A 15345-nucleotide genomic window follows, 5' to 3' on the forward strand; every position below is an offset into this window, starting at 1 on the left:
AAGACAATTTGTCTAGGGCCACCTGGTTCATTAGAGGGCTCTTCTTGCTAAACCAGTGTTTCCTAAACTAGTGTCTCATGGGACGTTAGACCTACAAGATGCTCCTGAAAGCATTCTGAGGCCGATTTAGTCTAAACAGAGCATCCCTTTCTTGGGGAGTCATTAGATATACTTTAAAGGCTCTGAGAAGTCCTGCAGTTAAGAAACTTGTTTCACCAAGCAATGACCAATTTGATATGATATGATCATTTTTTCCCGGTGACGCTGATGCACATTCCATGGAACGACAACTGTAAGGAGCCCCTTTGGGGAACTGAGCCCCAGCTGTGTAGCTGCTTTGCCCTCTTCCATACCACTCTGCCATGTGGAGAGTTTCTGACTCAGCCTTGCCCTTGGTGGCACATTGGCTGGAGCCAGGCCTCACTCACCCCAGATATGCAAATGGCTTCAGAGGAACAAAGACACAAAGAAATAGCCTGTCAAGCCTTGGGTCCCTTTCAGAGAACCTTTCTTTGACCTCAATAATTGAAGGGAAATCCAAACCAAACCAAATCTTGCTAAGTGTGATGAGCCTCTAAGGCCTTCTCTGAGTCTTAGCACCTGACATGGGTAGAGCTGCTGATGCGAGGGTTCAAGGCCAAGACGGTGCCTATTGGAGGTGATCCCAGGAAGTACTGGGAGGCTCTTGAGGAGGGGAAGTGGGGAAGGGAGGCAGCCATGAAGGGTGTGTTATCAAGCCAGCTACCCCTGTGGGCAACCAGGGCTCTATCCCGCCAGAGACCTCTGGGGGGCAGCATAGAACACGTACCCCAGCTATCCCACCCAAAGGGCATCACCTGCCTTCATTGGTTGAGGGCTGAGGATTTTAATTCCTTGGCCCTTCCAGCCTCCCCTTGTATGAGCAAGTGCCATCAGGAGGAAACGCCTCATCAGGACGGGGCACAGGAAGCCCCAGGGGTATGGGGAGCTATGACAGCTCTGCTGCAGGTCTCCCCAGCCCCATGTTGCCATCTGAAGCCTGTCCCTGTTTCCTTTTGATTTGACCTACATACAGCCCATGTGTAGGCTCAAGCTAGATCTAAAGCGGGATATGTGGGGGTACCAGAACCGCCCCTAACCCCCTGTCACTGACCTGGAGGTCGGGGACCTGGACTCAAGTTCTAGGTCAGCCACTTGCAGGCTGTGTGACTTAGGGCAGGGCAGTATTCCTTTCTGCATTTCAACAGCTTCTACTACTTAACAACACCCAGCCTGCAGACCTTGCAAGGCGATCGGCTTTTCAGCCAAGGTCGCAGGACTGTCCTTGCCCTCAGTGTAGACACAGGTGGGTGGACTTCCTCCAGGCCATGGTGAGATGCATGGGCCATTTGTCACTAAGAGTAAGAACAGAGTTGGCATCTGCAAATAATTTTTTTTTTATAGAGAACAGATTCAAGGGTGGGTGGTTCCAATCACACATCCGTTGTATTTATGTAAATCCAACCGTGCATGCAAAGCGAATGCGAGGCTGGTGGTTACAGGTGTCTATCTTTTCCTAAGTCACGGCCCCTAAAGGCAAGCTGCCCATTTCCTTTGCTGCGCCGCCTGGGGGAAGGCTTGCTGCGTTGGACTTGGGAAGATAAGCTACAGTACTATTTGCTACAGGCAATTGGAGATTCTCAAGTGGGGATTTTAAGGGCACTGGAGTTTTTTGCCTTAGACTCTGTCTTGAGATTGATACTCATTACGAGAGAAGACCCCTCTGCACAGCACCCTGCTTAGGATATTGAGTGCTGGAGGCAGGAGACATGAATTCAAATCCTGCCTCTGCCCCCTACCAGCTGTATGGCCTTGGAAGGTCACCCCGAGGTGACCAATTTTCTCATAATTCAAGTGGTGATGTTACCATTTTCCTCACAGGGCCACGGGGACAATTAAATGAGGCAGCAGGGTTCAGTGCTTAGCCCAGGCTGGCATGGGGTAGGTGTAGAGTACATGCTGCTGGCTGCTGTTATGATAGTAAGGTCACCTTTGTAATACTGTCAAACATTTACATTCTGATTTCTTTTTTTTTCCTGGGTGGGTGAGACAGAGGAGGAGTGACAGGTGGCTGCCAGGGAGCGTGTCCTACTGCTCAACATCACATGTCCTGTGTGATGCTTGCAGAAGAGGGAGAGGATCCCTACATGTAGTGTGCAGAAGCCAGACTGTGGTTCTCCCTGTTGGGGTCCTGGTTCCCACCAGAGACCAGCAGAATAGCTGGCAGCCAGATGCACAAGCCTGAAATGATCTCTGCATTTAGCTTTGGCATCGTTCTGGGCAACGGCTCCTTGCCTCCTGGTGGGTGGCAGAAAGCTCCTGGACTGAGTGCGTGCTTCCCCTCTGGAGGGGGCTCGAGGCCGGAGGACATCCACACATCCGCCCCACAAAGAGTGCCCTCCGAGGAGCCCGGCTCCATCCTGTCTGTTTCCATTTCTGTCTCTCTGCTTCTCTCACTTTTGTTTTGTCTTTTGTTTGATCTTTCCTGTTCAAAAAGGCTGTTTCTAAGGTTCAGATGGCGGGTGCCATGCAGAGAGCAGAACACAGAGATTCTCTCTCCCCAGTCTTGGCCAAGCGGGGAGGGAAAGTGGGCAGGGCTGGCCATCATGGAGAAGCATGCATTCCTTTCTCAATTGCTTCCATCGTTTAATCACCCGCTTTACAAATGTTTATTGAGCACCTCCTGGTGCCAGCTCTGATCCGGATAGAGCAGTGAGCATACAGACTCTATTCAAGCAGACCAGCGGGTGGCTACTGCACAGTCTGAGACCCGCACACGAGGCTGGGAATCCTGCTCCGCCCCTGCTCCCTGCAACACCTTGGACCAGAAGCTAGACCTTGCTGTGTCCGTTCCCCATCTTTGAATGATCTCAGTGCTTTTGATGAGAGTAAAGGAGAAGAGTCAGAGGAGGCACTTAGCACAGTGTCCGGCGCATGCTGCTGCTTGAAGGCTGTCCTTGTTCATTAAGTGATGGCTTTTCAGGAGAGTGAGCCATTGTGTACATGAACCTCGCTTGGACAGGAATCTTCAACCTCGGGGGCATTTCAAGTACAGCTTTGTCCTTGGCTTTGGGGTAGGTTGGTGGGAGGTGCTGAGCCAACAGGTGTCCGCCTTTCTGTAGAGCTGGCCCAGATCCAAAGTGCCCGGGTTCGTTATCCATCCCCAAATCCTCTCCTGAAGCTATGGATAGACAGATCCACGGGGAGTCCCTACAGCCGCAGGGATGGAACAATCCCTGTTGGGTGAGTGGTGCCCTCTTCGTTTTCACAGGCAGAGAAAGGACTAGAAAGTTACTGATCGCCTTCTCAGGGCCAGGCACTCTGTTGGGTATCTCCCATGTAAGTGGAACCATGTCAACGCATCCCTGCAGCTCTATGAAGTGTGTGGGGTTTTATGACTATATTACAGATGACAAAATGGAGGCTCAAAAGGGCTGTGCAACTTGCCCAAAGACTGGCAGTGGGAAAGGCAGGAAACGGGAAAGGGACTCAGATTCTATCGGTCCAGTGTCTGTGTTCCTGTCCCTGTCTCAGGTGCCAACTTTCTCAGGCCCCATTGAGGAGGCTTTGGCTTCCACCCATGTCTGAACAAAGATAGAGGAACCCATGGGTTGGATCTTGTACACCAGCCAGCTTTCAGGGAACTGGAAGCAAAAATGCATTTTCTGGGGCACCTGGGTGGCTCAGTGGTTGAGCGTCTGCCATTGGCTCAGGTCATGATCCTGAAGTCCTGGGATCGAGTCCCACATCAGGCTCCCTGCATGAAGCCTGCTTCTCCCTCTGCCTGTGTCTCTGCCTCTCTCTATGTGTCTCTGGTGAATAAATAAATAAAATATTTTTAAAAATGCATTATCCCGGTGAAGCTCCCTTGGGTGCTCCCTGGATTTCCCCAGCAGGGTGCTGCTCAGCGATCGAACTGAGAAATATCCCCCTTGTCAGGCGGGATGTGGAGTCAGGTCGAGTGCATTCACTTCTCCTACTTTCAGAAAGAGCCTTTGCTAATTCCCTTCTTGACTCCTCCCTGGCTCAGCCAGGTACAGAAGGTCACTGCAAGTGGAGTGCGGGGGACTATTTTGGGTTGACAGGGCAGGAGAGGGACAGGACATTGCCCATCTAGAACACTATCTCTTATTCAATTCCCCTTCAACCTCCAACCCAGGAAGAAAGAAGTCTCACTCAGGGCTAACAGTCTTTAAAATCTCTAATACTCGCTAATCTTGCATTTTGATAAAGAGAGAGCCACCCTCCGGTTCCCAGGTAACTAATTAGAATCGAATGATACTTTGGTGCTCGGATTATATTTATCTCTACTTTCCATTTGTGACAAGTGATAATGATGTTGGTTTGCAAACTAGCCCGAGTGCACCGAGGGCAAGGAGAGAGCAAAGAAAGCGGACGCCCACTCCAGATTGGTGGGCAGCAGGTGTAATAAGCCAAGGAGCTTACCTACGAGGTTTGCCTCCGCTGGCCAGCCCTGTACATCTCTGCACCCACCACCAGAACCTTAAAAGTTTATACAGAGTCACATATTCAGTCCAGATGGTCTCAACAACACCGTCCTCACTCAAGGCTACGTCCTTGAAGACAGCTTCCGCTGTGGGAACGTGGGTGGAATGTACACTTCATGGACAGGGGAAGGGGTGGGGAGCCTCCAGTGGCCCGGAGGCCAGCTCGAAGGTGAAGGGGCGGTCGCGTCCTCTCAATTGGCTCCCTCCAACCAATGGGTTCTCATTTAAGATAATGTTGTAACATTTCTTTTCACAATGTGTCTAGTTAAGTGAGAGAGATAAACAAGTCCATTTTAAAGAAAGTCTTATGTGGGGTCACAAGGCTATGGCCGATTTCCTAAAAGTGATATTTGAAGGATTGATTTTGGTGAAATCGTGGTTCTTGTACTTACTGTCCATCTGATTTCTGGTGATGTATCTGAGTCGGTTTTCTCATCTGTAAAATGGGAATGATACGACTGCCTTTTGGGACCGTTGTGAAGACTTCACGATGATGATGATGATGATGATGATGATGATGATGATGATGATGAGTAATCACAGCTAACATGTACTGAGCTTTCTCCTCCTGTCACACCTGGGACTCTGATGCAGGCTTTCTGACTCCAAAAGCCACGAGCTGTGCAAAGGTGACATGTTGAATAAAATAGGGTCAATAAATGGTGACTGCTTTCATCACCACCATCATCACCTTCTTCATCATTTTTGCAAGTGGCAGGACTTTTTATTAACCACGTTACCTCCTTGGTAACTGAGTTAATAACTCAGTGTTATTAACACTGAGATTCAGTGTTATCATCTGTAAAATAGGAATTGTCTCTTGTGATGATCAGGGCTGAGTAACTGGCACAGAGGAGGATGTCAGTAAGCAGTGGCTCGTGGTGCTGGGATGGCTCAGTTGGTTAAGGGTCGCCTTCAGCTCAGGTCATGATCTCTGGGGTCGTGGGATCGAGGCCCAAATCAGGCTTCCTGCTCAGTGGACAGTCTGCTTCTCCCTCTGCCCGTCCCTCCTGGCTTGTGCTCCCTCTTTCTCTCTCTCTCTCAAATAAGTAAGTTCTTAAAAAAAAAAAAAAAAAAGCAGTGGCTATTTGTGGCCCTCAGTGACCTGGGGCCAGAGCTCCTTTTCTTGAGTAGCATCCAAGTCCCACATTAAGTCTTTGTCTAAATTTCTAATTTTGCCTTAAGGTGGGCTGTTGGTACTTGTGATTTTTATTTCAAAGAAGGAAACACATGTATGGGGAGATAAGCAATGGGAGGAAATTATTTAAGGATGACACTGTTATTTGTTTTAATCAGCCATTAATTTGTTATTTGGATTACAAAGTTACTATGCAAACCCTGTAGAAAATTTAGAAAACACAAAACACCCTTACTCAGCTATGACAGTCAGATATGACTGTTAATATTTGGATGTATTTTATTTATTTATTTATTTATTTATTTATTTATTTATTTATTTAGCAAGGTCGGGGGCAGAGGGAGAGAGAGAGAATCTTAAGCAGGCTGCATGCCCCACAGGGAGTCAGATGTGGGACTCGGTCTTACAACCCTGAGGTCATAACCAGAGCTGCAATCAAGAGTCTGATGTTCTGCCAACTGAGTCACCAAGGTGACTCTTACTATTTCATTTTATAGCATTTTAGAATAACTTATACAGTTGACATCATACTCTAGTACAGTTTTCTAATTTGATTTTTATTTAATATAAACATTGTTCATATTGTACAATCTTTGTTGTTGATCTTAAGATTTCTTAAGATTAAAAATTTTTATTTATTCATGAGGACACACAGAGAGAGACAGAGACACAGGCAGAGGAAGAAGCAGGCTCCCTGCGGGAAGCCCGATGTGGAACTCGATCCTCAGACCCCGGGATCACAACTTGAGCCAGACAGATGCTCAACCACTGAGCCACCCAGACATCCCTGTTGTTGATCTTAAATGGCTTTTTAAAAAATTATTATTTTTTAATTTATTTTTTATTGGTGTTCAATTTGCCAACATATAGAATAACACCCAGTGCTCATCCCATCAAGTGCCCCCCTCAGTGTCCGTTACCCAGTCACCCCCACCCCCCGCCCACCTCCCTTTCTACCACTCCTTGTTTGTTTCCCAGAGTTAGGAGTCTCTCATGTTCTGTCTCCCTTTCTGATATTAAATGGCCTTATAATAGTTCATAGAGTGGTTCCTCATTGAGTCTTCAAACTCGTTCGATTCGTCCTCATGCCCCCCTTATATCCCTGCCACCTGGCCTTCTCAGCATTTCTCTAATACACTATGCTCATTTTTTGCCTCAGGGTCTTTGTAAAGTCTCCTCCTTATACCTCTAAAGCTCTTCCCCTGGTTCTTTAGGTAGCCAGCTCCTTCTCACTTTTCATAACCCAGTTCAGGTATCACATCCTCAGATAGAGCCCACTTTGACAACCATGGATCCACAGGGTTGCTCTCCATTTCTCTTGATCTCATCTCTTGGTTTTGTTTTCTCCTTAAAGGGGAAAAACTTTATAATTTTATCCTTAATTTATCTTATTCATCTATTTGTTTACTTATTTATTGTCTTACTTTCTCAATAGATTATAAGCACAGGCACCTTGAGTTGAGGGCAGGCACCTTATCTGTCTTGCTCATCATTGATTTCCCAGTGGCTAGTGCTATCTGTTGCACAGTAGGAGCTCAATAAGCGTGTTTTGAATAAATGGATGGACGGTGAGATGGTTGAGTATGTGGCTGGGTGGGTAGTTGAATGGATAGGTAGGTGGGCAGCAGGGGGTAGTGGATGGATATGTAAGTGGATACACGAGAGGACAAATCACACTTTTACTAACAATTCCCCAATTCCCCATTTAGAGAGTCCACATGATAATTTTAATTGCTTTGAAAAAGTGAACAATGCAAATTGCAAGGAAGTAGGATAAGCATGTCTCTTGGGAAAGCTGACCCCTGCCCAGGCTGGTTGTTGAGGCTCCCTGCTGAGGGTGGGTGGCCCAGAGGGTGGGAAGTGGTGAGATCCCTGAGGACCATTGGGGCCCACCCACTCCATGCCCAGGACTTCACCACCATACTTCTGCTTTGTCCCTCTTGCAGTGGGCCGAAAGCAGTTCATGCGGTTTGAGTGGGCAAACCATGCAGCTGAGGCCTTGGGCTGTGAGTATGAGGAGCTGAACACCGCCACCTTCAAGCACCACTTGCGACAGATCATTGAGCAAGTGACATCTGGGCCGAGCCGGCGGGATCCAGAGGAAGAGGAGACCAGCTCAGGTGCTACACTGCTGCCTCTCTGGGTGGGCTGGGTTCCTCCCATGGGCCAGCCCCTGTGGACGTTCCAACAGGCCTTCGCCTACTTACCAGGACCTGTTATATGCGGACCTTCTGGGTGCAAGGGAGGCACCTGTGGGCGAAGTGGACATGGTCCCTACCTTCACAGTGCTAGTGCCAAGTAGCTCTGTCCAGGGTCCTGAAGGTTCTACTAAAACCTGGGAGGGTGCCCTGTGCTATGGAGAGGGGACACTGAGCAGTACCAAGGGGAAAACACTTTTCCACTAGCTGTTATGTTTATTGAGCCATAGGAGTTAGGAGTTATGATCTTTCCCCCTACCCTGTCAGGGGAAAGGCTGGACTCCTAGTTTGAGAATAGAAATAAGACTGTGATGGCCAGGGGGGCTGGGAGGTAGTAGTTGAGGCTGGAGAGCCGGGTAGTGGTGATCAGCTCATATAAGACTCTGCAAACTAGGATTTTTATGCTCAGACCCATGAGAAACCATGCAGAAGCACAGGCAGGAAATGCCATGATTTGACTTGTTCTTCAAATGGCTCAGCCAGAGGGAAGCTTGGGGAATGGGTGGGAGAAGGGAGACCATGAAGGAACCTACACAGGTCACCTAATGAGATGCTGGTGGTTACACAAGGAAGTGGTAGTACAGCTGGGATGGGCGGGGCATGTTCAAGGTCTGCTTCACACTAGAGATGATAGCATGGGCCTGGGGGGAAGGGAGGGACCAGGGCAGCCTCTAGGACTTCGGCCTAGGTGGGTGGAGGAGTAGGGGTGCTTTCAACTGATGTAGGGGGAAGCCAGAGGGCTTTGTATGGCACCTGCTGGAGCATGATCCACTGGGTCCTAAATCTGCAGCCTCCACCAACCAGATGCTTTGGCTGCAGGAGGTGAGGGCACAGAGACTGTGAGTCCCTGAGAACTAAGAGTGGTTGTCCCAGAGGCTGCAGAGTCTGGCATTAGTGGGTAGCACTGTTTTTGAACTGTGGTTTTGGGGCCCACCTCTCAGAGGCCCCTTAGATCCTCAGAGCTGCTCCACTCCAGGGACTTCAGCTTGATGACTAATGTCACTTGGATGCCACTAGCCTTTTGTTTGCTTGTAGGTCCAGGTATGAGCTGGAGTATGCTTACGGTTACTCCTCCTCTTTGAAACACACACCCACACCCCACACTTATACACCCAGCACACATGCATTCTATACACACACATGCACAAACATACACCACACACACTCACACCCTGCAGGAAGCACACACACGTGCACAGAAACATGAGCATACGGGCATGCACATTCAAACATTAACACTAATTACCTCTCAGGCCAAGATATTAAGGGTAGGTGTGAAAAAGACAGGGGAGCAACGGGCTTAGGAGAGATGCTGAGAGGTTGTGGGTTGCCTAGCAACAGCCCAGGTTCAGGGTGGAGCTACCGGAGGGATGGGAAGTGCTTTGGGGCTGCAGGGGGCTGCCTGGAGTGTACAAGCAGAACTGTGTCTCCAGGCACGGTGCAGATGTGAAAATCACGTTTCTGATTCTATGGATGGAAGCAGAATGTAAAGGTTAGGAGTTATGATCTGACCATCCCTTCCTAATTTCTCACTCTGCTTTGTTCAATGCACCCTCATCAAGGCTGGCTATTTTAACAGGCCACACGTGCACTCTTGTGTATGTGTGTGTATGTGTGTGTGTGTTCAAACAAAATTGAGACCATGACTACAGTAATAGTTTGCTAAGCATTTTCATTCCTCCTAATGTGACAGGTAGGCGCTTTTCCCTCTCATTCAATATTCGTCTATGCCTGGCTTTAAGCACTCCTTTGTACAGACTACAAATTATCTAACCCATTTGCTATTGTTGGGTATGCAGGTTGTTTAAAAAAAAGCGATTTTCATCCAATTTAATCAACAATCAGGAGAACATATGTACCCAGAAATCCTTGTTTCTCTGAATATTTCATTAGGATAAAAGCCCAAGAGTGTAATTATTAAGTCCAAATCTATGAACGTTTTATGGCTTCTGACAGAGAACTGCCAAATTTCCTTCCAGAAAGAGGGAATGGCAAAAATGTTCTGAGTGCCTACTATGTGGCAGGCGCCGGGCTGCTCAGGGAGGCAGCTCACCGAGAGACTGTCCCCATCTTTGCGGGGCTCCCAGCCTGGTGCGCGGCCAGGGAGGAGGTTGTCAACAACCTAACTGCACAAGTAAGACTACATGAGCTCAGCACTGTAAAAGCAGGGCAGCTTTGTCCTTCCGTGTCTGGCCTGTTTCACATAGCGTGACGTCGTCTGGGTTCATCCACGTTGTAGTGAATGGCTGGATTTTCCCTTTTACGACTGAATGATCTACTTCATGTTCCTACTTATAGGCGGAATCTAAAACAGTCACGCTCTTAGAAGCAGAGAGCAGAGTGATAGTGGTTCCCCAGGGCTGAGGGGATGGGGAAAAAGGAAGAGAATGACTGAAGGGTAGAGTTTTATTTGCACAAGATGAATAAATCCTAGAGTGCTGATGAGTAAGTAGACAAATTAGATCATCAGCAGGTGAATATGTCCGCTGGGCAGCACAGAGCCTACGGTTGCCATACTGTATTGTATACTGAAAATTCTTTTTCTTTTTCTTTTTTTTTTATTATTATTTAAATTTAATTTGCCAACATGTAGTATAGCACCCAGGGCTCATCACATCACGATGAAAATTCTTTTTAGAGGGTAGATCTTACATGAAGTGTTCTTATCACACATGTACACACAAAGAAGGAGGGAGGAAACTCTCTAGAGTTGACAGGCACAGGGCACTGTTTGTGGTGACGTAACTTACCTTCAAGCTCATCGGGATGGAAACACTAAATAGGTAGGTGCAGCTTTTTGTATGTCCATCATTCCTCAGTCAAAAATGAATTAATTAAATCAAAAGAAGCAAGGTAGGACCAGGAACTGGCTTCACGGGGGTGGTGGTCAAGGCAGGCTCTCCTGAGGAGGTGACACTGGGCTGGTCCCCCAGGGATTAGTAGGAGCGCTTGTTGGATCAGAAGTAGGGCCAGGTGACACAGAACTGCATAAGTCCTGATGAGACATTTGAACTTGGTTCTAAGAGCATGGGTATGTAATTTCAGCAGTGGAGGGATGAATATGAGGGAGGGGGTTTCTCTAAAGCCAGCAACCATTGCTGGGGCATGTTGTCCTTGGCCCACACAAGAGTCTGACCACAGATGTCCACCCTTCCTTCTCTCCCCATTCCAGGGCTCAAGATGACAGGTGTGGAGTGTGTGGAGGGGATGGCCTCGGGCCTCTACCAAGAGCTCTTTGCTGCTGTGATCTCACTCATCAACAGGTAATGGCAGCCTCTTCACAGGTACACACATAAGCTCAAGCACAGGCACTTTAGCACACTGAGGTTTGGGGGGAGGGTGGCTAGAGAAGAGTGAATTTTTGAGCTGGGTGGTGCTCGGTTTCAATTCTCCCTTGGTGACCCAAGGGAAATCATTTCAGCTCTCTGACCTCCCCTCCAGCTCCTGTGAAATAGCTCTACCCCCCACCGCCGCCAGGGTCATTGCAAGGATTAAGAGATAGTGCGTGTTTAACAGTTCTTCCTAATGGTGATCATAAACTACCGACAATAAAAGCTAATGATTTGGGGGCCCCCGCTAAGGCAAGGGCCTGCACTCTGTGTGTTTCATGTCTTGTATCATTTACTATGTGCATCAGCCCATTTTACAGCTGAGGTAACAGACGCGCAGAGAAGTGGCGCTGGAAGGCGGGCACAGTGCTGTGCTCCCACCTCACACCTTTACGTTTCCCTGAATAACCCACCACAATGCTATGTTTCCCTGAATAACCCACCACAACGCTCTCATCCATTTCTTTTTAAAATTCTTTGCTAAGGATGGGGAGCAACCCAGGTATCGTTTTGGAATGGGCCAGGAGCCTACCAGGCTGCAGGGGCCAGGAGCCTGATTTCTATCACTGTAAGGGCTTCTCTCCCCGGTTCCTGAGAGCAGGAAGCGTCATTAGGCTTCCGTCAGCCTGTTAGTGGGGCGAGGCTGGTGCGGAGCAGCAGAGCAGCAGGGGTTCTCCTATGATGCTGGGACACTGCATCCACTTGCTCTCTCACTACTGGAGCATTTGCCATCTGAGGCCACAGACGCATCATCTAGAAACCAAGATCGTGCATGCTTGGAGGAGGGAGTGCCAGGGGTAGGGAATGAACAGCTGGCGGGAGAAGCTGCCTCGGCCTGCAGAGGGGGGCTGCTTCATCGCATCCTTCAAACCTCCATGATACAGAACCCACTCCCCCACCACCTATGAGCACCTCATAGGTGCCTGGTTTCTTGAGTGTTAACTGATAATCTTCACACATGTCTATGTGGTGGTTGATCTTCTTGGCCCCATTGTATAGATGGAAAACCTTGACAGGTAATGCAGAAGAGCTACGGTTCGAACAAGCGCCCAGCAAAGGGTAGGGCCAATCGTGATAATAATCATAATTAATAATAATAGCAGGCAACCTTTACTAAGCACGTACCCACCCCTGCCGACCTGGCACTCAGAGCCTGGATGTCTCATGACTTCCAGCCCTCCCAGCAGGCTTCTGGGTGTGTCCATCATTGACCCTTTTGCAGCTGAGGCCCAGAGAGGTTGGGCAGCTCTCCCAAGACACACAGCCCCCTGGCTGCAGAAGGAAGGTTGGAGCCTTTGTGTGACTATTTCCAACATCTCTCAACTCCTGCATGTTGATGCAAATAATCCCTTTTCTGGCCACCCCGACAGATTCATCAAAACGATCGAAGGAGGGGCAGCCCCGGTGGCTCAGCGGTTTAGCGCCACCTTCAGCCCAGGGCATGATCCTGGAGACCCGGGATCGAGTCCCACGTCAGGCTCCCTGCGTGGAGCCTGCTTCTCCCTCTGCCTGTGTCTCTGCCTCTCTCTCTGTATCTTTCATGAATAAATAAATAAAATCTTAAAAAAAAATGATCCAAGGAGGAGAGGGCTTGAAAGAATGTCTTAAACGGAGGCACCAAATACCAAATGCATGTTGTTTTCTATTGCAACATGTCCCTGAGAAAGACAAGGAGGCTCTGGTTCTAGTTTATGGACAATCTGTAGTGTGACCTTAAGCAAGGCATTTCTCCACTGTGGGCCTGGTGGAGAAAGAGCCTTTCCTGAAGGCCTGCTATATCCGTGAAAGGCACTTTCCACACTTTGACTCCCGTGATTCGACCTTGAATCTGACCCCTCAGCATCATCCTATTCATCCCTACAATCATTTAGCAGCTGGGGACACGTTGGCTCAGAGAGCTTAAGTAACTTGCCCCAGGTCACACAGCCTGTAAGCAGTGAGCCTCATTTTGGCCCTAGATTGCTAGATCCTCAGGCCCACCCAGCATGCTGCCTCAGTCTCTCCATATCTGCCATGGGGGAGTGGGGGGCGGGGGCCATCTAGGCTCTAGGGTCCCACGTGGTCCTGAGGCCTCTCTCCTCTCCCCCCAGGTCCTTCTCTTCCCACCACCTCTCCATGGCCTCCATCATGGTGGTGGACTCTCCGGGCTTTCAGAACCCGCGGCACCAGTGCAAGGACCGGGCTGCCACCTTCGAGGAGCTGTGCCACAATTACGCTCATGAGCGCTTGCAGCTGCTTTGCCACCAGCGGACCTTCGTCTCCACGCTGGAGCGATACCGGCAGGTACGCTTGGCTGCCGTGGAGCCATCGGCAGGGCTCTGGGGAGCGTGTGAGTCAGCCAGGGTTGCAGGAACGGTCCGGTCCTTCAGTAACCCTTGGCTTCCTCCTGTTTGGCCTGCCACTGAACGAAACCCTAACTCCGGGTCAGCTCCCCAGACCCCTGCCGCTCCCCTATCTCCACGCACTGCTCCCTACAGTCCCTACAGTCCGCAAACTCCAGGGAACATCCCCCCCCCGCCCCAGGCTTTGCACCTTCATTGGCGTGACCTGTTCCTCCTCGCCCACTTTGCCCAAGCTGGATGCTCCTCATCTAACGTGGCTTGCATTTTCCCTGTGGAAAGCCCTTCGTGCTCTGGGGCCGGGGGAGCACTCTGGATGGGAGGGTTTGCCCCGGCCTTGGGCTCCTAGGGTGGCAATACATAACAAAATCCTAGATGCATTTCCCTCCTAGGAGCCACCCTCCAGACCCTAGGAATGTGAACCAGGAAACGCGCATAGGCATGTTCCTGCCAGCCCTTCTCTTCTTGTTTTTTTTTTTTTAAGTTTAAATGGAAATATTACATTTCCACAGAAACTGCATCAGTCAGTAGTGTATGGCCCAGTGAATTTATCCAATGAACATACTCATGCACGTACCACCCAGGTGAAAAGTGGAACGCTGCCAGCACCCAGGATGGCCCCATCATATCTACTGCTTCTTTCTTCCCTGAAGGGGAGGGACCTCTTTGACTCCAGCAAATGCTAATAGCATGATGTTGGAAATGACCATCTTGCTTATCAATTGGATAATGGTATTCAAATTATGGTCCTTTTTTTTTTATCTATTTATCTTTTTGGTTGGAGTCTGCACAGCAATGAACATGAAAGCACCAACATGGATAAATCTGAAATACGTGACACTAAAATGATGAGCCCTGGGGTCTGACTTTAACCCTCTCATTTATTGGCCATGTGGCTGTAGGAAAGTCACTCACTCTCTCTGATTCTTGATTCTATCACATGTAAAATAGAAATAAAAATATTCCCATATCAGTTATCAATTGCCACAATAATGCTAGATAATAACATGCCCCCGAACATAGTGACTTTGAAAATTACCTTTTGTTATTGCTGACAAGTCTCTGGATTGCCTGGGAAGCTCTCTGGTCTTGGCTGAGCAAACTCTGTGTCTGTGGGCAGGTGCAGGGCGGATAGATGGCTCTGATGGTCCTGGGTGGCTCTCTCCTGTGTCTGGGGGTCAGCTGGCCATGAGCTGATCCTGGCAGGCCTTGGCTGGGATGACTCATCTGTGTGCCAGGAATGTCCTATCCACTAGTAGACTAGCCTAGGCTGTGCTCATGGTGCTGGGCAGGGTTCCAAGAGACAAGCAAGAGTGTGCAGGGCCCCTTGAGTCCTAGGCTTGAAACTGGTGATATCACTTCTGTATTCAGTGGGTCACGGCAAATCCAGGGCTGAGCCCTGATTCAAGGGATGGGGAAATAGGTTCCACTTCTTGATGGGAGAAATTGCAAGAGTGAGATACACAGAAGGGGAAAGAATGTTTTTTTGTGGGTTGTTTTTGTTCTTTTTAGAGAGAGAGAGAGAGACATGGGAGAGAGGCAAAGGGAGACAGACAGAGAGAGAGAGAGAGAGAGAGAGAGAAAGAGAGAGAGAGAATCTCAGGCAGACTCTGTTCTGAGTGCAAAGCCTGACATGGGGCTCAATCTCACAACCCTGAGATCATGACCTGAGCTGAAACCAAGAGTCAGATGCTTAACTGACTGAGCCACCCAGGTGCCTACTCTTTCGCTTATTTCTGATGATCAAAGCAATACATGCTCTTTATTTAAAAACTGGAAAGTGCATGGGACTGGCCCTAAGCAGAAAACAACCTC

The 15345-nt window shown here is 49.0% G+C and overlaps 1 protein-coding gene across 3 annotated transcripts in view; it reads left to right on the plus strand.

Annotated features, from left to right (window-relative positions):
- The window catches only part of MYO18B (myosin XVIIIB), a 255617-nt gene that overhangs the window by 62037 nt on the left and 178235 nt on the right, over positions 1 to 15345 (plus strand). For all 3 annotated transcript variants that reach the window (XM_038575488.1, XM_038575489.1, XM_038575490.1), the window contains exons 13-15: positions 7611 to 7784; positions 11035 to 11125; positions 13282 to 13474. In XM_038575488.1, coding sequence (XP_038431416.1) covers positions 7611 to 7784; positions 11035 to 11125; positions 13282 to 13474 — 458 coding nt within the window. The remainder of the gene's footprint in view (positions 1 to 7610; positions 7785 to 11034; positions 11126 to 13281; positions 13475 to 15345) is intronic.

This window comes from Canis lupus, chromosome 26 (assembly GCF_011100685.1).
Source record: "Canis lupus familiaris isolate Mischka breed German Shepherd chromosome 26, alternate assembly UU_Cfam_GSD_1.0, whole genome shotgun sequence".
In the NCBI taxonomy this organism is placed as follows: domain Eukaryota; kingdom Metazoa; phylum Chordata; class Mammalia; order Carnivora; family Canidae; genus Canis; species Canis lupus.